We start from the raw sequence: 25,091 nt of genomic DNA on the forward strand, positions 1-25,091 counted from the left end.
TAGAGAAAGCAGGAATGTAAATAGACAGTTAGCAAGCCTGAATCATTCTGCCACATTCATGTAAAGCCCACAGCTCGCATTTTTAGCATTTTACACTTCTTAGTCTGTTTATCCAATAAATGAGTGATCATTTGTGTAAATGTTCTCCTGGTTAGCTGTGTCTTTATAGTATGAACAGCTTGCTCCATCTTGCACCATGTGTCCCCGTCCCCCCTCGAGAACCAGGAGCATCGCTCGCTCTCTTTCCATCTACCCTCTCTTTCCAGCCCCACTGCTTCAGCCCTGGCCAACTCTGATTGATTTCACATCTGTGAAATAAAGCTTTGCCGAAAAATCTAATTAGGTTTCACAATGAGCAAAAAAAAAGGAGAAATGGCAGCGACATATGGCGTTTGCTTCGCAATTAGTATCTGTAAACATGGATTAGACATTAAAACGATGAGGGAGAGAACATGCAGGCTGTTTCTGCCTATAATACCTTCTGTTCCAAAAGTCAAAGATGATGTCTGGGAACTTGCGACAACAATACATCAGTGTGTTTTTAATACAAATCAGAGAGGCGTGCCTCTTTTCTGCACACCCCCTTTTCAATATGAACTGTGAAGGAAAGAGTTTGGCGCATGTGAAGCCGATTGCCATTCGCCATGACACCGATAAACTGGATGTTTGATTGATAGAATTTCGCCCATCACTCTTGCAGAGCATCACAGACAGCCATTAGAGCAGGAGAACAGAGATGAATCACTTCAGCCCTGAGTCAAGTGAAATTTACGGAGCAAACATCTTCAAATACCATTTTAATGGCTTACCTTTCCCAAGGACCCCTCTCTCTCACTCCTTAAGGCTATTTGGGCTCAGGCTTCAGAGGAGATGATTAAAAATTAATATTAGTTCAGGATTGACAGCAAACACCATTTGATGTGTGCCACAAAGGGGTTATAGGATTGTGGACTTTCGGATGGATTCATGGCCACAGGAGACCCAAGTTTATACTTTTGTGGGAGATGCTGGAGGGAATGATGGTTGGGGTTGCTGGTTAGTTGGATTGTGGATGATGTTTGGAGTAAGTTTCATTTTCACAGTCTGATGAGCTGCAAAATTCAGGATGTTTTCGCCATGTTTTAAGGAAGCAATTGCTTAAAGATATGTTTAGTGAGATTAGAATACCTCTACGTCGATGGTCTTTGAGTCCAGCTTCGGCAGCTCCTTGGTTTGAGCCCTGATGTAACATCTCTGGTGCTTGGCAAAACGGATGCCCATGATGCCCTTGAATGTCACAGATATTAATGAATGTTTATTCCACAATACAAAAAATAAATACAAAAAATCAGCAGTTGACTTCAAATACTCTCTGACACCGAAGCTTTTACAGCACAGCACAGCACAGCTATAGCGAATGCTATACAGTAACTAATGCAACAGGAATCATTTCCTAGCCAATTCAAGATTATGGGTCTACAACCCCAGGCAATATAGAGGTATACCGCCGAAGCCATGATTATATGTAGGCAAAACCCATTGATTTGCAGTACTTATGGTCTGTGTTGCGAAGCTAATCTGTTTGGTGAACTGAGGAGCTATTTTCCTAAAAGCCACAGCTGATGGTCTGCCATACAGAATTTGTTGCTTTACACTTGAAAAGAGAAAAACCCATTTTAGCAGGAGATTCTGAAGAATTTTCAGTGCTCAGTGCTTTACTGTCTGAAAGTAGTCTTCGAAGGGAAATAAAGGCTATCGTGTTACAGACTCTTCACTCGGAAGGATAAAAACAATATCTCCCTGCATTCGGGAATACATTAGGTAATCCACAGTTGCTCTCGGTTTGCTGTTGCAGCATAAGAAAACTGAGAGTGAGTATGATGCTGAATTATTTCTGCAGTATTAACGAAAGCATCTTTTGTAAATCCATGTGTTTGTGCTTTCATAACTAATGTTAGAATGCAGGCTTATAATTGTCATTTTCACCTAAGCTCACCGGTTAGTAAAAAAAAAAAAACGGTTATGAGAGGAGTGCATTATTGGTGCCGAAAAATCATTGTGACAAATTGCTCTTCAATTCCTGTTAATGGCTTGCTTTTGCATGCAAGAAGGACCTATCTCTTGATGAAATGCGTTTATTGCTGAGCCTGGTCAACTGGAAAATGGAGAGACTCTTTATTACAAGGATAAAAAATAGGAAAAGAATGTCATTGAAGAAAGAGTGTTGAAGTACAGCTTTGCCATTAGCCAGATTAAATGTGTGCATGCACTGAGAAATTATTTGAATGGAAGCAATGAATGATGCAATTGGCAGAGGGTAAAGAAGCGCTGCTCCAATCATTGGCACATTACTTGCATGTAGATGCCCAGTTATTGGTTTGAGAGACAACAAATACTGCTTCCTGAATGCAGGTGAAGTCAAGGGCTGGCGCTAAACCGAATTAGCACCAAAGAATCGCTGTTAACAACATTACTAGATCTAAGATCAGACTTAATCTGTGTCTGGGAAGCTGACCCTGGCAGTATACTGTTTCTGTATTAGGATGTTATAAACAGACTTTGACTTTGTTAAGAAATTCCCCCTGCATCTTTACCGACCTCTTGTATCATCAAATGGGCGGTAAGATAGCTCATCTTGTCTTCCTGTAGGACAAACTAATCATTGTTATTCTCCACACTGATGGAAAGAGACAGTGTGATTATTGGCAAAATCATTTAAAGCCTTGCTCTCAGCCACTTTTGTAACTGCTTTTTACAAGACTACAACGATTAGAGAACAATGTGCCATGTATACATTGCGAAATGCTTTTGCTTTATTTTTCCAGCTCTTTTGCAGTTAGGTATGTTTTGAAGGTCATTTCCACCTCAGAATCAAATTTAAACAATGAAAATTAGTCTAAAATAATAGTCACACTGACTTTATCAAAGTTACAGGAGAGAAAAATGTGAAAAATTGAGATATAGAATCACGTATAGCATAAATGGTCAGTAAGGCTGCATTTATTTGATCAAAATACAGTAAAACATTAAAAATATTTAATGAACTTTTACTTTAATGCAGCCTATTTTAAAAATGTATTTTATTTCTTGCATTCCAAAATTACTCCAGTCTTCAGTGTCACATGATCCTTCAGAAATAATTATAATATGCTGATTTGTTGCTCAAGAAACATATGTGTAACATAACATAACAGTGATATTTTCTTTCAGGGTCCTTTAGTAAATATAATCTATAAAAGAACAGCATATTAGAACAGCAATTTATTTGAAATAGAAATGTTTTATGACAAAATAAAAGTATTTAGTGTCACTTTTGATCAATTTAATGCATCCGTTCTGAATATTAAATACTTTAAAAAAATCGTACTGACCCCGATTCTTTGAACAATGGTGTATATGAAGTGATTCCTGGACAATAATAAAAAAAAGTTATTCACTGGTACCTTGCATTGCCATAAAATATATTGCTGGATTATTCCCTTTTCTCAAGCTGAAGGACACTTTATGTCAGTCTATGTGATGTGTCTCCTTGGCTTTCCCTATAAGCTGCTGTTGTGGAATTCTCATTATAACTTGTAAGTTTCTGGAGGACACTCTGAGAACTTTACTAAAACAATAGAGAAAGGATTTTGCTTGTGTTTCTGTTGGCATCATCACTGCATTTCCATTCATGTGCTGTAGCCTTCAGGCTCTATGGAGATGGTTTGTAGTTTTAGTGTGTGTAATGACTTGCAACATCCCTCCTTCACAAAAATCAATTCAAAAGTCTGCCCTGAGCCAGAAGTTGCAAGAAGTGCCGAAGAGGGCTCGGAGCTCAAACTCTCCTTTCATTTATATCAACATGTGATTTGAATGATTTTACCTATTCACTTGTTTTCTGCTTTCCCATGGCAATGGCTTGAATGAAACTAATCTGTTTTGTGGCTTTGCTCCACTGACCATTGTAATTTAGAAAGAAGATGGGGCCAACAACAAGTGTGTCTGAATGCTGATGCAAGATGTCATCGCTGCCAGTTTGCTTTTGCTTAGCACAGTGCTTTTCGGAGATTCAATATCATCAGTCTGAGAGAAAAAGAAAAACGCTCTGTCTGTATTTTGACAGCAGTTCCTAGGCTGAGACTCAGATTGCAGGAATGTGAGCTGAATCTATCAGATCACAATGAAAATATTTCACTTGTATGTCATAAGCACTTACATTTTTGAAGTCGTGCACCTCCAGGACCTCGTCTGTGCCATTTCCCATCCTGAAGATCTCGATGCGTTGCCCTGGATGGATTTCCATCATGCTCTCAGTCTCCATTCCATCCAGCACAGCTTTATACTGATGATCATATACCTGTTTAGACACATACAACCCAACATACAGAATTAAAAACACAGTGCCACTAAAATACCCAATCTGCAACAATACCATGTCCCATTCAAAACTGTAGTAAATGAATTTTATTGCATGAGATAAAATATCAGGTGACATCTACAAACAAATGATGCCAGAGATTTTCTTAGAGCTACAGAGCCCCTAAAGGAATGGTGATGGAGGAAAAATCAAATGTCAATGCTTTTGTGCTTTCTCACAAATGTTTTTTTTTTAGTTCTTTGAGTTCTGGAACACAAAGTTTCTTGGGCGATCGCATAACTTCTCATACCTCATATTTTTTTCATCACCATGTCCCTTTAGGTGCTATGTACAGAGCTACTTTTTTTTTTTTTAATAATAATTACTTTTAGTCTACTGGTGTCAGTACCTTTTAGTGGATGTTTGAAGTCAATTCTTGTCAAGTTCACACAGCTGTACTAGCAGAAAAGACACATATAGAGAGTAACACATGTTGGATGGGAGACCTTCTGAGAAAACCAGGTTGCTGCTGGAAGAGGTGTTAGTGAGGCCAGTAGGGGGCGCTCACCCTGTGGTCTGTGTGGGTCCTAACGCCCCAGTATAGTGACGGGGACACTTATATACTGTCAAAGAGCACCGTCCTTCGGATAAGACGTTAAACCGAGACCCTGACTCTCTGTGGTCACAAAAAATCCCAGGATGTCTTTCGAAAGAGTGGGGGTGTAACCCCGGCATCCTGGCCAAATTTGTCCCTTGGCCTCTGTCCATCATGGCCTCCTAATCATCCCCATATATATATACCAATTGGCTTCATCACTATGTCTCCTCTCCACCAGTAAGCTGGTGTGTGGTGGGCGTTCTGGCGCAATATGCCTGCCGTCGTTGGTGGTGGTTGAGGAGATTCCCCCCCCCCCCCCCCCCCCTTCAATCACAGCTTTATTTTACAAACAAACTCTTGAAATTACATCAGCATGATACAAACTACCGTTAATGACAGAAATCATCTTTGGAAAAACGATATTTGAAGTGTAATTTAATTGTTTAGTTGGTCTCACGTCCCGTTGAATAACATGGGGGGGGGTTTATGACCTATACTAGGACCAGCCACCAGGGGGCGATCAAGACGTTTTGGCTTCAATTTTCAGGGCTTGTGCGGCACGCTTGGATGGACGCCGTGCTGCGTTGTCATGGGAACATCCCAGGTGAAAATAATGAGGAATTACGTTGTCTTTCGTTGCTCCTTCATCAAGTGCGTTTCACACGGCTACATAACAGCACACTAGTGTCCTGTTCACTCCAAAGTCCCACTTCAAGGGCTCTGGCGTCTGCCTTTCGAAAGGAGTATGGCATAGGGAAGCTCACGAGCAATAAACACGTCCCAGCCGGGTTCGTCACTTATTTGGTTCCCCTGGAAACATTTCCGTTGTGGTGTGTGTTATTTGTAGGAGCAGCAGTTAACTAGCAGTGCAGCACCCGTAGACTACAGTTTAGAGGAGTGCACGTTCGCAACGGGGAAAGCATGAAGCTTACTTGACAACATCAGTTCATATATCAATATCGTAACGAATAGAAATAACCTTAAATAATGTATAGTTATCTTCATCTTTCCGTCTCTTATGTATAGTTACTTTTTAGACACGAAAATCGCATTCAGCATGACACGCAAGCGGTTGCTGTGGTAATGAACAACCTGCTTGTTAAAGCGAATGAATAATCCTGTATCTGAGGCAAAATTACTAAATATGCCGCGCGAGTTATATATTTCTAACTCCAAACAATTAGCCACTGAACCAGCTTATAAAATTTTCTTCAAGGCTGTGCTGGTTGCATTTGAGGTACATGGGGTTTCTCAGATTTCGCTTGAGACCGGTATAAGAATTTGCCTTGATAGTAGTCGTGTCTCCTTCATTGCGTATTTTTATATTTTGAATATATCCCTCCACTGCATACTGTAACCCCTTGTGCCTCGATCTGGAGGATATCGTGGAGGTAATGCTCCAAAAAAGGTCACTGACACGCACCTCTTCCCGTCATGGAAAATCTGTCGCGCAGGTCATGTTTGACCATTTGTTTGACGGGCGTAGTAACAATAACTAGGGGGCGTGGCTTTTGCGAATGGTCAATTCTCTTTAGCATGTATGTTAATGATTTAACCATGGTGTGTCAACAATGTAATATGTATGCTGACGATACAGTCTTTTTCATAAAATGCAGAGGAGTTTGCAAAAAACGTTGACAGATGTTATGGCAAAAGTTACATCCTGGCTTAATCAGTTATCAGAAATTAAATGTGTCTGTATGTTCTTTTCTACAGGACATAGTGCTGATTAGCCTGGGAAAACCCAGACAACTTCCGGGAAATTTAGATGTTAGTCTGGCAAAGAGCTCATTCAAGCCCATTTCTAATCCGTCTAAATCGCAGTACCAATCAGAAACGTTGGGGCGGGCTTTACACGATGACGACAGCACAGCGACGGTGAAGCAGATTTTGTACATTTACAAAGATGGATGCCGCTAGTTCCACGGCGGCATCCATCTTTGTAAATGTCCAAAATCTGCTTCAAAAAGCCTGTGTAAAGCCCGTGTAAAGCCCTATAGGGGTGTGACGGTGGTCTGAAATCTCTGCCCCTTCACCGATCAGAGCATGCGCTGACACGGAGTAAAGCCTTGTTTATACTCGACGCGTCCACACGAGGCAAAAATGATGCGTTCGGTGCGCAAGACCCCATTTCATTTCGCTTGGCTGTGTGCACGGCTTTTTTTGTAACAGCGCGTGCGGCGCCACGTCCGAGGATGAACGGCTTCAAGCCGAATCTGCCCGAGCATGTACGTCTCACCGCACCGGCACGCAGTTTGCGCGTCTAAATTGCAAAGTTCATTGCAAAGTTTTTTTTGTTAAGGTGTTGTTTACTGTGTGTGATTGATTTAATGGAAAGCACATTCACTTCTAGTTGTCTTGCTGTTAATTTTAAATAAACGTAGAGCAAGTAGCTAATCAGTCAGTGTCTGTCTGCTCGTTTATTCAAACTAAGTTGTATCGCTCTGCATACGTCATCTCCTTCATCGCTCTGATTGGTTTTAGGCCTATCCAATTGCGCCCAGAGGCATTTGAGCTACGTCCGTTGGTGACGCCCCTTTGGAAATGATTTGTCTATGAAGCTTTGCCAGACCATAACTCAGTTACAACTGAGAATGGTCTGGTTTTAACCAGGCTAAGTGCTATATATATATAATATAGATATAAAGCAGGATATTTTTTATTTCGCAAAAGCGATTACAGGTTGTTTCAGAATGTAAATACCTATAGGGGCACATCTGGACTCCTGTCTTGGTTTCAAAACCCACATAAAAAAGGTTTGCAAAAAGGTTAAATTTAACTTTGTTAATTTAAGGTTTATTAGAAATTCTTTATCATATGAGGCTGCAAAGATATATTTTCACTCTATGATTCTTTCTCATATCACATAGTGTTTGACAAGCTGGTCTAATTCACATTTGATAGTTCTAAAACCATTGGAATTATTATACAAACAAGCACTTAAAATTTTAAATAAACTATTTAGTTTTCATCATTGTCACAATTTAAATAAGTATAACTTGTTTAGCTTGGAAAATCTCATTAACTTTAAAAATGTTTGTTTAGTTCATAAGATTATGTATAGTTTAGCTCCTCCTCCTCAGGCTGATTTTATTAAATTTAAATATTGAAAACAGAGTAACTAGAGGTCCAATTATAGTGGATTGTATAATTCCACGTAAGAACTTACTTTGGTCAAGGTAATATTTCATTCAGAGCATCACATCAGTGGAATTCTGTACCACAATCAATTCGCCTTTGGCTAAGCCCCGCCCCCCTTAGTTACTGTTGCTACGTCCGACAAACAAACTTCATCTGGGCTCTGGTATCAACATGGCTTATGCTGTGACAGCTCTTCCTGCTGAAATTTTATCAAACTTTTATAAAGCAGCAAATAAAGTGTCCGATAGAAGTAGGCAAAAGGGGCTGCAATATACGTCCGAAGGCTATATTCACGAGATACAGGTGAAACGCAAGGAACAACAAGGCATCCAAATAGAGGCAAAAGCATATCGGTCACAGACAAAAAATGAACCACCGCATATCCTACTAATCGAGACGGAGGCTGGGACTGACAATATCAAGGAGCAACAGCAACACTGTTCATGCAAAGCTGGGTAGGTCTCTATTCACTTCTATAATCGTTATTACAAAGCAAACGGACTACGCGAGTATAACGTTGTATTTATTAGCAGCGTGTGCTAGACGACACTTGTCAGGATTTGACTTTGGGAAGGGAAAAAAACGCACACCCCCCTCCAACCTCTCTGGGAAACGCGTATCTGTGTTACAAATGCCCCAGGCACAACGTTTAAACATATTTTTGATAAAACTACGACGGTAATAGCCTGCCGAGACCAAAAATATGAGACGCCTGTGTTAAAGTCAATGAAGCCCTGTGGAAAAGTGTCGGACCTCTGTGGGAGCTCGTTCTTGGCTGCGCTGTGATTGGTCAATCTACATTCTAGGGTGTGGCTTAGCCAAAGGCAAATTAGAGAATTCTCATCGTTTAACTAATTTAAGTAGCCTGACTTCGTCATACCAGTGTTAATTTCGTTGACGAAAATAACGACGAAAATTATTCGTCAACGACATTTTTTCACAGACGAAAACGAGACGATAACTAAATAAAACCTAGTTTTGAATGACAAAGACTATGACGAAAATCTATTGACATTTTCGTCAACGAATAAAAACTAGACGAAAATGTTAGATATTGACGATTTGGGAAGCGATCCGTCAGAACTGATGTCCTGCGTGTGTGGTAGATGCGCACATTTGTAGGCTACTGTAACGTGATCTACCCCGCGGTCATAAAACGTTAAAAAATGTGAACGTCTGGGAGAATGAGTAGAGCAGACATATAGATCTCTGAATAAGAGTGACGATGCAAAAAAGAGCTCTATTCGGTGCGGTTTTCTGTGCGCACACACCTAACCCGAAGCGTGCAGTCATGCACAATACACCTACAGCGCGCGAGTAGGCTACTGAATTGAGCTCTCTTTCGTGTCTGAATGGAGAAATACACAACAGTATGTCTAAATGTCCTTTTTGGAGAGTATTCATGTAAACTATGCTGGTTATGTCTTAAACTGTGAGTGTGTCGGATGTGCATCAGTGCAATTGTATCCGCATGTCATTGGACATGATCCGACGTCTTAAAGTGACAGTGGCAATAAACCTAATGCGGTCCGTGTCCTTAATTTTGATCAAGCAACAAAAGAAAAAGAGAAAAGCATTCACTGTTTGTTAATAGCTTTAATAAGGATTAATTATATTTAATTCATACAAATAAATATGTCTGCTTGAAAGAATAAAGAATGATGTGTAAGTAGTTATAAGGAATGAATATATCATTCATTGTAAAGAAGACTGTGTTGTACTTTAGGAAAAGTGGTTTTATTTCATTTTAAGATATTTTTTAAGTAACAGCAGTTAAATCTGTATCTGTATTGAAATCATTCATATTAATAGGTTAATAGATGTTTTCTCCGGGAGTATATGGGTTTGGAAATTTTAGAGAAATTCTAAATTAACGCATTACAATTGAACTAAACCCATTATATTTTAGTCGACTAAATCTACTGTAGATTTAGTCGACTAAAATGTTATTGTATTTCGTCGACTAAAACTAGACTAAAACTAAAACAATTCAGATGACTAAAATATGACTAAAACTAAATGGCATTTTAGTCAAAAGACTAAGACTAAAACTAAATCAAAATTTGCTGACAAAATTAACACTGCGTCATACTCATATTCTAGTCAGAATGTGAGTCTGCTCTATAGGGCTTTGATTATGAGGCGTGTCTTAACCGAACCAGAAAAAAAAAAACTCTGCACTCAATTGGATAGACCTACAACCAATCAGAGCAACGCAGTAAGTGTTTTTTTTTATGAGCTACGCAAATTGTCAACAGATCTCAACTGCACGCACGCTGGAAGAAGTAGTAAAATAATGAGTGTTGCTTCTTTTACTTGGTCCTCCATGAGTGCGAGTGTGCGACCAAAGGAGAAACCACAATGGCCGCAGGGTTTTCATTGCGTCCCATCTTCTTAGCGACCATCGGAGCCAGCTGATAAAATAAACTTTTGCCAAATCCCGTAGGAAGGACGGCAAACACATCTTTCCGATCGACAAATGCCTTGATTGCAGTTCCCTGTTCGTCTTTTAAAATAAATGCGCTGTCGATTTCTTTTACAACAGACGCAATAGCGGAATACATCTCAGTTCTCCAGCTGCAGTCAACTTTGAGGAAAAACCACTTCAACCCAAGCGCTCTTTGATAATGTGATGATTACGTAACTGCAGATAATCTGTCCATCATCGTATAAAGCCCGCCCTGGCAAATTGATTGGCCCGACTAATTCTGAACCGATCATAATTACTCCTCAATGGATCGAGTCCAGACTGAACTTCCCGACTAAAACATGTTGTGGGCGGGGTTCGGGCTGGCATCCAGGCTATCATTTAAGCATAATTTTAAGAAATGGCTTCTTCATAATCAACAATGTGAACATTAATGCTGCTTCCTCTATTATTACTATTAAAGGGGTGGTTGATTATGAATTCACTTTTCTAACTTTAGTTAGTGTGTAATGTTGCTGTTTGAGCATAACATAAGCGGCTGGTAGGGACTACAGGACATTCCTCCCTGGTTAGTGACATTACTAACCCTAAACTTTACATAAACCCCGCCCCCGGAAACACGCAGTCCATGTTGAGAAGAGGAAGAGTTGTTGTAGTAGAGCACATTTGTGAGTCTGCTCAAGCTGTTGCATCCATCTTTTCACATGCAATACAGTACGTAACACAAATGCAATAGCATGTCACTCTGTAGGCATCTTACAACAGTTGTACGAGCGATTTATAGATTATCATGACAGAATATGCTAATCAAAGACTTGAAGATAGTTAACTCCACATCAGCTACATAAATTCATCAACTAACCATTCAGTAACGTCCTGTTGCATTCTACATGTTTACACTTCTTGAGTCTCTCCGTCATTGTCCGACTCCAGTTTAAACATAAAAGGCAGAACAGTTTCTGACATTTCAGTGCGTGTCTGTGTGAGGTAATCGGAGCTGCTAACACACACAAGCCCTTGAAGCTCCGCCCTCCAGGAGCAGCAGCTCATTTGCATTTAAAGGGACACACAAAACTACACGTTTTTGCTCACCCTCAAAAATGGACAATTTTAACATGCTGTAAAAAATAATCTGTCGGGTATTTTTCAGCTAAAACTTCACATACACTCTCTGGGGACAACAGATATTAATTTTACATCTTGTGAAAAGGGGCATTATACCACCCCTTTAATAATTTTATTATAATTAGTATTATTAAACTTTATTAAACAATATCTCTTTTTTTCTTTTTTTCTATCTTTCTTTTCTTATTGTGTATATTGTCTTTTTGTATAATATGTTTAATTGTATTTTACAGAGTTGTTTACACGTTCTAGTTCTATTATTGTTGTTATAGTTTTACTCTCTTCTCTAGTTTTAGGCTTAATAACATCTGGCAAAGGGACTACCGATGAAAACTAGCCTTCGGGCTAATTTGGGTACATTTACATTCAGGAATGTTGATTAATGTGCACTGTCCCTTTTCTAAATAAATACGGTAAATAAAAATTTTGACAACCAGAAAGTGCCTATGATTAAGACTTTAATAAATTATTAACATGAATATATAGTCTTTTTATATTTGTGTCATTTTTAACAAACTTACCATTTAAACCCTAAAAACCTTTATAAAATGTTTTGTTTAAGATAATAAATATATAGTATATGGTATTTTGTTAAATATAATGCAATGCCATTCATACTTTTTAAGTGCCCACAAGATCATGTTGTATCTAGGAACTCTGATCCACTTCTCATCGTCTCTAAATTGCTTCTCAAAAGAGAAAAATTTAAAGGAGCTGTATGTAAGAAATTTATTTCAATTAATCATAAAATGGCCCTGAAATGTCACTAGACATTAAGAAATCATGTACATTTCAAATACTTATATCACTGACAACAGTAGTCTGGCCAGGATATTGTCATTTAAAAAGTGCAGTTGCAGCCCTCAACTGATGTTGATGTTGTCATGTTGTGTTTTGGTCTGATGCTCCACCCTCCACCTTTCTACCAATCACGAAGTCAGTAGTGTTGCGGCATCCGGGTTGCCAGCTATGCTCTAGTTACCACAGCTGCAGCTCGTCACGTTCCTGCTGGATCCTGCAGCCGATCTGGCAACCTCGAGTCAGGGAGGAGGGGGAGGGGATACACCACTCTACAGTAATTTGACAGTGATTGCAGTACTAGTTTTGGCCACAATCTTACATACAGCTCCTTTAAAAAAAAAAAATGTTTTTTAAATATCAGTGTGGTTTAGGATTGTTTTAGACTCCACTGACTTTCTTTGAATGAACAAAACAGTTTATTTTTCAATTTATCTTCATTTATGTTGCACATACAGTAAGAAGTACAGTAAGTCATACAAGTTTGGAACAACATGAGGGTGAGTGAATGATGTATTTGGTTGAACTAACTCTTTAATTAAATATGAATGCACTTAATATGAATTTGTCCAAGAATCATAGCCAGTCAGTGCAGTCGTTTGCTCAGGCTTGACTGGCAGCATGACTACATTCTCTATAAATGGATGCGATCTGGTAGTTGCCCTTAGTTGCCATACGTATGCTTCAAGTAGACTCAACAAATGTCTGAATTGTCTGAGGTCTCGGATGGCTTTCCCCTGTTGTCGGGCCTTGCAGCGCTGCTGTTTATCTCAGCGCTTTCTTAAATGCTGTTTTTGGGCATGCATGGGTGGCTCCTCTCTGTCTACAAAAATGATTCATGCCCACCAGCCAAAAACCCTGCTATTAATATTTATGTGTGTGTTGTATTATGATGAGAAATTACACTGCTGAGCTCACCCTCATCTGTCTCAGTAGCATTTCTGAGTAATATGTTATGCTTAGACGTAAGGCAAAAGATGCACACGCACAAATATAATACTACATTAAGATAAATGTCACAAATCAACGCGTTTTCTGATTATTAAAGTGCTTTATGCAGTGTAGCATAGAGCAGTAAACACATCATTTAATATCGACTTAGCTCTGTTGTGGAGAGAGTATTGAAATTAGCTTGAAAGTAACTTCTGCACAAATCTGAATTTGCATTCATCCATATACAAAGAGGAAGTTATGTAGACATAAGCAAGCGTGTGGTTATAGAATAACTGATTGGACTACAGTGTGTTGTAAAGACGACAAAATATAGAATATTCCAATACTGATAGGGGATGCTTTATTCTTGCATTTTGAGGGGCTAATTTTGTTCTGTTGATGACATATTGATTGAAATGACTTTCAATCTGTCTGTTTATCTCACAAAGTTATTAAATAACCTTAGAAGACTTGGAATATAGTGCACTATAGTCATATGGTCCACTGTTTAAAGGTATTTTGCATTCTTTTTGAAAAGTGACAACCCCAGTTGCCATTCATTTTCATTATATGGAAATGAGCAGTCAATATATACTTCAGAAATTCTCCTTTTGTGTTCCACAGAAGAAAGAAAGTAATTTAGGTTTGGAATGACATGAGGGTGAGTGAGTAAATAATGACAGTTTTCATTTTGGGGGAACTATTCCTTTAAGAACATGATCAAGAGTTAATGAACTGGTTGTCCTGTGAAGGTCCTTGTCGATGTCAATCCAGCTTGAAGCTTCTGTAGGCATTCTTATTGATTAAAAATCACAGAGCTTTTTAAACCCCCCTTCCCTTTTTTGTCGTTATTGCTCTCCTGTTTTATGACAAACCTCACATATTCCCCTTGAGCATATTTAACCTAACTAATTTTTTGCCTACTTTGTGCTTTGTTGAATCCAAGTTACCCGAATAGATGACAAAAGGGGCTAGATATTACTAAGAAATAATGATAATTAAAGTAAATTTGCTCTCAGCACTACAGCAGAGTATGGGGTTCAAGCCGAAACACAAGGAGACATGTTTTCATTAGCACTCCATTATGAAGATACTTTGAGCATAGCATTGATTCGCGTGATACAGTGTTTGCTTTTTCAAATTTCAACACTCAATAAGCCTACGGTGATCATGCAAATGCCTGGCATGTTTAAATATTCTACAATTTAACCATTGTCATGCCATAGTTTTCACACAACAAATTAAAATATTGCAAATGGAGGTGTTATTATTACAATGTTAATCAATATAAAATAACTTTTAAATAGGCATATCAGTGTAATATGTTCTATTAGTGTGATTTAATTACATAAACGATAAAAAAATACAATTAAATGAACACAATTAAAAATGCCCCCTGATCTTACATGTACATAAATTCAGACTTCTGTTTAATCAAATATAAATACAACAAATAATGTAATGATTTTTTGTATGCAATGCTTTAATTTGCTTCAATCATCTCATGTCTTTGAATTAATTAAATTTTAGGGCTTTTCTCAGTAAATATTGATATTTTCCAGTGATTCTCAACCTTGTTTCTCTAAGGCCCTCCACATTTAGTAATACTCTGATATTATTACAATCAGTAGTAAACAATGATTAACTATGATTTTTTTTTAATTCCAGAAGTTTCAAGAACTGTTCTTCATTAAAAATAACAGCTGTTGAGGGGACAAATTGGCTGATAATTTTAGAGGTGACCTATAATTCAAAATTGAATTTACCATAGTCAAATAACAAGAGTTCAGTGCATGGACATGACATAGAGTGAATCTCAAACTGGACTGTTTTCGCGTTCTCATTTAATTCACGTTTATGAAAAACACCCCTGAAAAACGGTCGGTTCTCCACACAATACCGACTGTGACGCAATAGTCGGGATCATTAATATGTACGCCTCCAACTATTTGCATAATGCCAGCCCTCAATGCCAGGCGGAACTGTGCAGCCGAAGCATGGCAGTTGCTCAGTGTGGATGTACACATGAACACAAAAGTATTTTTTAGTTCCTTCATCTGAGCCTCTGAAGAAACAATGGGTTAATTTTATTTTCTCTGGAAATTTCCAAACATTTCACCGAGTGTTTCCTCAACTTGGGCCAATACAGAGCTGGCCTCGGATCGAGCTACCAAGCAACACTTTCTGATGTGTAATTGTTCAAGTTCAGACAGGTAAGTTAATCTTTCTCTCAAAATCGTTCAATACTGTTTATGCATCAGTAAGTCAAGCCAGTGACTAAAATATCAGCTTCACATCGTTTCTTTTAGTAGGATGAAAATAATCGTATTTAAATTGTGAACAAATTATATACAGAAAGCGATCAAAGAACAATCTTTCCACACAGCGCGAGTTTATCTGGACCCTGCCAAACTCGTTATGAAATCAATGACGCACGTTACTGCACAACGAAGCTCTTACTGTATTTACATCATCGTGTTTGCATTGGTGAAAGCAGAGAGAGTGCAGAAACTGCTTTGCAATGATTAGATCTTCATTCTCGCGATCAACAGACTGTCATCTGCTCAATGCTCATCACGGCAACATTTTATGTGATGGGAATAGATCTAAATACTTTAAAAACATCTCGCGATTCGTTAATCTCGATAGCTGTTATAGTAAAAACGTATAATAGCAGTAGTAAAAGTATTTGGGAGAGAGTTTCACATGTAATGCGTTGCTATTTCATATGCAAGCATGTCAGCCAATCACAGCAGTGGCCGCGGTTACACTGAATCCCACAGCAGACACGCCCCTTCAAACAGAGTGTTCAAATCAGAGGCTAAAAGCAGGCTAGGAAAAATGCCATTTATTTCTAAATTATGATTATTTTTTATCTAAAAAACATACTAACACTATAAGGGTAACCCAGGAAACATTACAAGTCTTGTGGCTCATTAATTGGAATGTCATGTAATTAATTTAATTATGATTGTTTTAAATTGATTGACAGTCCTAGTTTTAAAATAAATTTCAACTTGTCTTTTGCTTCATGTCACTATTTCCTAGACATGTTTTTGCCCACAATATTGATTCGCTTAGTTGGTCTCAAAACAGAAAAAAAAAGAAAAGAAAAAAATGTGTATTACAGGACAGAGAAAATGTAATATTGTATCCCTTGGAGATCATGAGAATGTACTGGCAGGTTCAGGGTCTGCTCATGATATATTGTTAAAATCGTCCCTAGTGCTTAGGCCTTGAGCTCTCAATTCCTGCTAAACTCATTACTTTATAAAAGAGGCATTTGAGAAACACAGTCTTTTGTTTACATTTTTGCAGGTATGTCATGTGTCCACCACAGGAGCTTTTCAGACTTATGACGCTCTACGCATTGAGAATTCACGTGGGTTAGCCAGTAATCTACTTCCCAGTGATGCCACCTGGCTTCAATATGCTTCAGGTACTCATGATAGATAACATGTGGCGAAGTTTTCAGAGTTCTCTTGTTTACTTATTTTCATCTGCTGCATGTCTGATCTCTAAGGTGGCTCTTGTCATCCAGCATACAGAGACTTTCAGGAGAGACCCACCCCGAGGAGAATTAATAACAGACAAGGAAGCCAATGAAGTCTGAGAGTGTTTTGCATCATCGTGCCCTACTGGTCCCCAGAGGACGTGCGTTAAAGGTCGTCCAGACACTGTCACAGGTGAGTGGAGGAGAGAGACTAGTATGCTCATGACAGCGTGTCCCCTTGTTGTCCTTAAGGGCCCAGAGATATGACCGCCCGTCAGAGCACAACATGATGGCTGTCATTCAGAAGTGAGACGATGACTTCATTTGTGTCCTTACCCTGCTGAGACGTACCAGGGTCAGTAGCACCGCCATGTTGCCAGCCTGTCTGTGGAGGAGTGTGATAAACTCGGGTAATTGAGTTGTTTTTCAACGTGTGCCTCAGGAATATCCATATTCCTTTCAGAATTGCTATTTTATTTCTGTGTATTATGGTTTTGGTGTTGTTCTAGATGTACAAAGTGAGTGAAAAAATCCATCAGACTCTAGGGCTGACAGATGCCACCCAACAAAATAAACACTAACTGGCTTTCAGTCAGCACTGAAATGTAGTACTTTGACGCAGAGAGTGTGAGTACAGCTGTAGATATAGTTCTGGTTTGGTTGAAATACGTGAATCACCTGCAGGGTGTGCGGTCGTCTCTTCTCCTCTGCTTCTCTCCAACAACCCCGCTCTCCACATGCTCCCTGCACTCCCGCAAATGATGATTTAACAACTACTATTCACATGGGTAGTCACATGAGCAGAGCAAATTCCTCCCTATAGGGTTGAGCTCCCCTCTGAAATGTTGTTATAAGAGGAGTTTTCCCCCCCTATCTTTTCTATCTCTTTTTTTCACTTTTTTTTTTTAGGCGGGGGGAGAAAAAGAAGTACATTTTTCTTACATATTCAAAACGAACACAGCTGTAACTGTCACAACAGCCCCCACAGCAACACTGCCACTTTTATAACTTCCCTATTTCCTTCGGTTTCTTTTGCCTTAAGGAAAATTAAAGACACCCTTCATTCGATCGACAGCATGGCTTTCATCTCATAGAAAAGATGAAGAGACACTAGTGTATGAGCTATAATGAAAGCTGGATTCTCTAAAAAATGAGACACCCTAAAGAAAGAAAGAAAGAATAAAGAAACTCCAGGGTATATTGCTGTAAAATAAAGAACCCCTCAGGAAATAAATTCTTCAGATCAGTTGGAGACAGCGGTGCAGATGGCATTCACATGTGCTCAATGCATGTCAAAAGCCACTGTGTGAGCTACTGTGTAGTTATTATTCTAGGAATTAAATGATATTCTCATTTCAACGTGCGCTAAAGATAACAATTCGTCCATTGATGGGCTCTTCATTACCGCCCTGATCTGGTCTGACTCCATTTTATCTGCCCTGAATGGTGCAGATAACAGCAGGTTCATTTCCATCACAGGTTCATCTCTATGAAATGCAAATGGTTTTCCTGTTCCATTTATTTCTCCCATCAAAAGCCTTAGATATCAGGTATTAGCCGCAGACCTCTCACTATGTTTGTGTTTGGTTTGGGGACAAAGGCAAATACGATTTATTTTATTTTTTTGCTGTTCATAGACAAAGGAATTTTAAAAGCAAACACCGATGACAAGGCTTGTCAGGCTGTATGACTATTACAGTTAAGATAAATGCGAAGGGAATGCTTTCAGGGCTGCCAGATGCATTTAGCATAGCATCTGGAGATGTCCGATGAAGACAAGCAGTTGCTTTCTCGACAGCCGCCTATTTTGAAAATGGAATAAAATGATGGTCACTAGCTAATAGGTGACATTTATTCCTCAAGGAGCACCTTTCACTTTCTTTGTCAGGTTATAGTTTATCATCTTAAGAAATACCTCCAAAGGTTGGTCTACATCTGGCTAAATTGGTCTCAATATCTTTGTAGCCTAGCAGCAATGCTAACCCACAAAGGTCTTGTTTGTTCAAGTGAAAGGCCAAGCATCAAAAGCACATCTGAAAATAATGGCTACCTCAGATGAGACTTTAAAAAACATGCCGTGAAAATACACGAGGTTGTTATTATGGTATGTTTAATTACAGCCATTTACATAAGAAACAGAGGCCAAGAGGATCTTGTTTTAAAGGCTCTTTTTGTTCCTCGTTCAATTCTTATTATAACTCTGTCAACAGCAGAGTTAAAATCAACTTTTGCTTCACCCGAAGCCACAGCGAACTATTAAAAATAGAAGTGAGCTCCCTTGCGGACATTTTGGATGCAGAACAGAAGGGAAATTAATCACTGCTTGTCTATAACTAGCTACGTTTATTGTGCACCACAAATAATAAACAATAGAGAGTGGGCTGGCACTCATCGCAGTACAAATCACATTAGTGGACACAGAGTGATGCAATAATGCGGAACATATTTCTTGACGCTGTGTACACTCTGATGCAGACAATACAAATGTAATAACTCACACGGTATACTTCACATCTTAGACACTGTAAATTGTTCAATTGACTTAAAACGCCTCTTTATAGCTAGAACTGAACTTTCAGTGGAATTTTAAATGCATAATTGCAAGCAATTATAGAGAAGGAATTTCAGCAGCTCAATTGTTTGAGAGCTGCAAGCTCATTCCTCTATACTTGTACTCCAGAGGTTCACTTAGAATTCCTTCACAGGCAAGGGCCTCACCACGAAGGGAGTGCAATGACCCATTTTCTCCGCTCGGATCCCCTGCGAGTCTCTATCGTTTGCCACGTATGACCACCTTGCCGTGGTTGACTCGTATCTGCAGCTGCTTTTAATTTGCTGGGGCACCCTGATCCCTTTTTTCAGAGCCAGCACATACATGACTAATCGCACTAGCCATTTTAAACAACTTGAGCTCTCACTGGCGATAAATCACTTTGATCTGAGCTACTGTGCGGGTAATAGAGCTGTATTCAGGAGGGAGGGAGGCCGTGGAGCATTGGGAGCAATTGCGTTTTCTCCCTAGTCAGCACGCAATTGTAAGGCAGGCTCAGGGACTGGGACGTTGCACTTTGAATCATTGTTTGTTTTTGTGATCCGTAAAAAATCAATAAGCAAGTGCCGTTTAATACCCTTCTGGTTGGGTTAACTCTGACTTAAAAAGTGATATCAGAGTCATGAAACTTGCAATTTTTGTTATATTTAGACTAAAAGAGATCAACAGGCATATTTTAATGTGTTTCGGTACATTGTTATTCTTTGGATTTTTTTTTGTTGCTATGAAGCTTCCAACATTTGTCCCCTAGGAAATAAACTAAAGCCCTTTCAACAGGACAAAAGAACATTGTCAGGACATTGGGTGATGCAACACTCCCAAGCTTCTGCTCACAACCATGATTGATATCTCTGTGCTGAAGGGTGGAAACAACGGATGTGGAATTTATAAATAAAACCTCCAAGAGGTTACAAAAGACCTTTGCCTAGAATACTGGGAAGTCTCAAACATTTTTTCCTCCTCTTCTTTCTCTCTTTTCTTCGCGAGGTTTGAGCGACTGCTGTTTGAGTGAAAAACACACGATGATTCGTATAATTGATTGTTCCTCTGAATGGCCTCGCAGTGTTAGAATGCAGGCCAATCTTCCGTCATAATAGGGTACAGGGTACCGCATGAAATATTCATCAAACACTGCTCAAAATGCTGGCACAGTCTGGTACATCGTTGTGAATATATATCAGATTTCGCTAGGCAAATATGGAGCTAAATGCCCATTGAAGCACTGGGTCCGCAGAGCCATGTATCTGCGAAGGAAGTAACCTCTCTTACAGTGGGAGAGGACATGATGACCCTGATTGTTTCTCAGACTCACTAAAAATGACTAAATTGACTGAAGACATTCAATACTCCTGTGGCTAAGTGGCATTCAGACTGCATGTGAGAGCAGTGAGAGTGTTTTCAAGCTTTCAGATGCACAGGATAATTTTATTAACATCATTAGCCGCTAATGAGAAAAGAAATGTAGCTTGGCTGAGGAGTATGGAAGCTTATGGGTAGCAATTTACAATTTGAAATGTTATATGCAAAATGGCAATGCATTTCTGTATTTAAATTGACATTTTCCATACCAAATGTGCAATGTTTGGAGCAAAATGCTAATTCAAATTCAATAATATAATTTACATTTGCTTTTTCCTACACTAGTTTTAACATAAAATTTTAAAATATATTTGAATGTTTTATAAGTTGTAAAATGAAAATGTATTACAGAAATGATTAGATATGTTTAACATGTTGAAGCGAAAATTGTAGCAAAATGATAAGGTGCACGAGCGCCAGGCGCGTTCTCTGCGAGAAGTTCTACTAACCATATCTATGTTTCTAATAACATACTGGTTCTATCACTGACGGATGCGAATAATCTTCAGGAACTTTGACATTTATCTGTTCTTGCTTCACTTCATCTGCCTGTAAATGTATTGCTGTTAATAGCCAAAGACTAATAATAGGCCTAATAATAAATAATAATAATAATGTCTATTATTATTATTAATTGAAAAAAATTACTCTGATGTTTAAACCCATCTTTGCCATGTTTCCAACACCTGGCCCTGCCTTAATGTAATGATTGACAGGGTGGGGCAGGGACATGATCGGCTCAGATTTCATTTTCAATTCCACATTGAATTTTGCTACATTGGGGGACATATACTGTAATGAAAATGCAATCGCAAGTGTCTTAACTGTGAGTGTAAATGCAATTAAGAAAAATGCCATTTAAAGGTGCCCTAGAATGTGTTGAAATATTAAAATTTAGTCTCTGATATCTACATAGAGGGTATGTGGCTTATTTAAGGGCATTTAAAATATCCAGATATGGTTTTACAGGTCCATTTTAAACTCTAGAAATTGGCCCTAGAATGAAATGGTCTGTTTTTACCTTATTTGGAAGGGTCATGAATAGTAATGAGGAGTTCTGCTTCTGCTCTGATTGGTTGTTTCACTGCAGGCTCAGTAAAACAAATGGACTAACAAATGGACTAATGTTAGATGCCTTGTCAAATAAATATAGCTTCAACTTATGTGGTGGAGAATGTGATGTTAGCTAGAAGGATCAAGCGAGCTAACATTATCTGTGAGCAACTAAACTAACATAGTTAAGCCCCTGACGTGTTGTTGATGAAATAGACGAAAGTAAAATTAACTTCAGCGTAAATACTTTGTCATACTATTTAGTTATGTATGCTCGTTACTTGGAGTTTGCTATTGTTACTGTACTAGGATCTTGCGCTGGATCTAGATAACACAGTGTAAATTATCGTTAATAAAATCACTACTTATCGCTTGCGGGAATATAGTTGGAATTGCCCCCTTCTTCAGTATGAGACGCTGAGAGAAGCCTGCTTGATATTGTCCCAGGTTAGAAAATAAGTCAGTGGTGAAATGGGAAGAGCAAACTAACAACTTCGAATTAAACTGTTGCGGTAACGTTATCCGAATATAGTTAAACATCAACCACACCTGTTGACATTCCTTTTCTGGAGGGTATGAAAAGTCCTCACATCCCCTGCACAGCCTGGAACATGACATTTGTTTCCATGATCTGCCATTTTCCCTAAGATCCTCGCTTGTTTCTTCACCTGAAGAACTTATGATGATTCGGCTGCGCAGTTTCACCTGGCATTGAACATGGGCTGGCATATGGAGGCGTACATATTAATGATCCTGACTGTTGCGTCACAGTCGGTGTTATGTGGAGATTCGCCTATTTTTCAGGGGTGTTTTTCAAAAACGAGATTTAAATAAGAAGGAGAAAACAATGGTGTTTGAGACTCACTGTATGTCATGTCCATGTACTGAACTCTTGTTATTTAACTATGCCAAGATATTTTCAATTTCAAATTCTAGGGCACCTTTAAATGATAATTTTGCTAACATTTTTGCTTGAACATGTTAAACATATCTAATTCTTTCTGTAATACATTTTAATTTTAATTTTGCAACGTTAATATGTTTAAAATATATTTTAAAATAAGTTTAGGAAATAGCAAATGTAAATTATATTATTGAATTTGAATTAGCATATTGCTCCAAACGTTGCACATTTGGTATGGAAAATGTAAATTTGAAGAAATACATTGCCATTTTACATATTGCCTTGCCATTTTGCATATCAAATTTTCAAATTGCTACCCATTTGCTTTCAAAGGAGGATAACTATTAATGAGTTGTTTTCATTTAAAACCATTGACTAAGGTCCAGAAACTAGAGTATTTTTTTTTTTAGAGTACAACCATTTTAGTTCACTAATTTGTGTGAAAAGGTACAGTGAATGCAAAATAACTCTGCAACAGCTTGACTGAAAATTTTTAGGGGTAGAAAATGGTGTTTGGACAACATCATTTCCCTCCTAAAAGCATTTATTTTGTAAGCCACGCTTAATTCGAAGCAGATCTCATAGGATCTTTTGTCTTTTTTTAAGACAGAATTTTACTTATCTGATACTCCATCTTGCAATGTGGCAAGCAGGGAGACCTGAGGCAAGTGTTGAGACCAGAGAGCTTTAGAATCACTCTGCTCTCAAAGTGTTTTTCAGGCATTACTGCTGCTGCAAAGCCCCAGTGATAGGGAGTCATCATGTATCTCTCGCATAGTAACAACATTCTGGTCTCGGTGCTTTTGCCTTGGGTGAACGGAGGGGCAGCAGTTTATTTTGGTCTCTTAAGCTTAGCTCAAGACATAAATATACATAAAAAGGATGGAAATGAATGCTTGCCAAGATTTCCCACTAAATCTTCAAATGTAAATTCACCAAAAGTTGCGATCTGAAGGATCGGTTTAGTAGTGGACAGAATAAAAATCTAAAATCTGCGATAGAATGTCAAGTTATTGGTAAAAGTTATTAAGCTCCTAATGTAACTAGCCGATTGGAACTTTAATGGTTTTCCTTATTTCTTGCATAGTAACCATGTAGTCTATTTGTACTAAGATCAGTGAATAACATGTGGTTTAGAAACTATATTACTTGTGATCAATTGATTTTTTTTATCAATATTATATATTGTCATTAATGTAATTTACATCACACAGTTAGATGATCTTAGAAGTGGATAGCATCTACAATGGCACAAACACCTGTAACCCTGGTTGGCTAAAATTTCTATTCTATTCTAAAAATTCAAACCCTTTAACCCAATTTCACATCTCTGTTTGCGATCAGATCATTTTGAGCCGCTACACTCCGGGTAAGTGTTCAGTCCAATGAATATAGTAGGCTAAGCGAATTCATTCAAACAGCGATAATATAAAGAAAATCAGGCTGATTATATCAGACAAGTCAGAGAGAACAGAGACTTGCGTTTCATTCCAGTGTGTGTTTCGCTTTAAAACACGAGCTCTGTCATTGTTTCTGAAGAGAGCCCACACATCGTGTGAAATACAGACTGAACTAAATTCATCCCACTGCTGTGCTGTATGACCAGATTATAGGCCTACGCAAACTTTAGTGAAGTTTTGATGGATGAGGATTGCAATCAAGGTAAAGACAAATGCACATGCATGAGTTCGTTATTTCGATGCGCATGCGAGAGTTCGTTACTTCGATACGCAAGCATGGTCCTGTTCGGTATCACAACTTGACTTGTCTAAAATGTAAACAAGCTCTTTGCTGTTGCACTGTACAAATAATATACACTGTGAATTCTTAAAAAAAGAATACTTTTTTTTCCCCTGTAATGTTTTTTTAGTGCTGTCAAATCAATTCTAACACAAAACAAATATCTATAAATCTAACTTATATCTATAAAAGTTTTTGTTTATATATGTGTGTGTATATGTGTGTATATGTCTTTATGTGTGTATGCTGTATACACACACACACACACACACACACACACACATATATTTGCATGGGAATGGATGTGGCGATGTTAATGTATTTGGTCTTGGCGGAATAGATCTGCTATTACTGAGCAAGTACTGAGACTTGCTACTTTCAGACATGCAGCTCTGAGCATGTAAAACATGCTGCTGCTGCACATACAGTATAACATACATGAAATAACCCACATAGCAGATTTATACAGGGGGAGCTGGGGAAGGTGGAGGGTTTCTGAAAGCGTCCTGCTGACTGTTTATAACAAACAATGGCAAGTATTTGAATGTTGAGCAGCAAGATGCTACAGGGACCAATCAGCTGTGCTAGGTAGATAACGATGTGATCGCTAACAAAAGAAGTTAAGAATCAGCCTGCACTATCTAGAGTTTCAT

General features: G+C 38.5%; 1 protein-coding gene across 1 annotated transcript in view; it reads right to left on the reverse strand.

The window, feature by feature from the left end:
• The window catches only part of tnmd (tenomodulin), a 72,582-nt gene that overhangs the window by 15,304 nt on the left and 32,187 nt on the right, over positions 1-25,091 (reverse strand). The window contains exons 3-4 of the mRNA XM_056270299.1: positions 4,175-4,315; positions 1,168-1,266 (exon numbers count right to left, since the gene is read on the reverse strand). Coding sequence (XP_056126274.1) covers positions 1,168-1,266; positions 4,175-4,315 — 240 coding nt within the window. The remainder of the gene's footprint in view (positions 1-1,167; positions 1,267-4,174; positions 4,316-25,091) is intronic.

The sequence above is a fragment of the Rhinichthys klamathensis genome, unplaced genomic scaffold (assembly GCF_029890125.1).
Source record: "Rhinichthys klamathensis goyatoka isolate OS25496 unplaced genomic scaffold, OSU_Roscu_1.1 h1tg000301l_1, whole genome shotgun sequence".
NCBI lineage: Eukaryota > Metazoa > Chordata > Actinopteri > Cypriniformes > Leuciscidae > Rhinichthys > Rhinichthys klamathensis.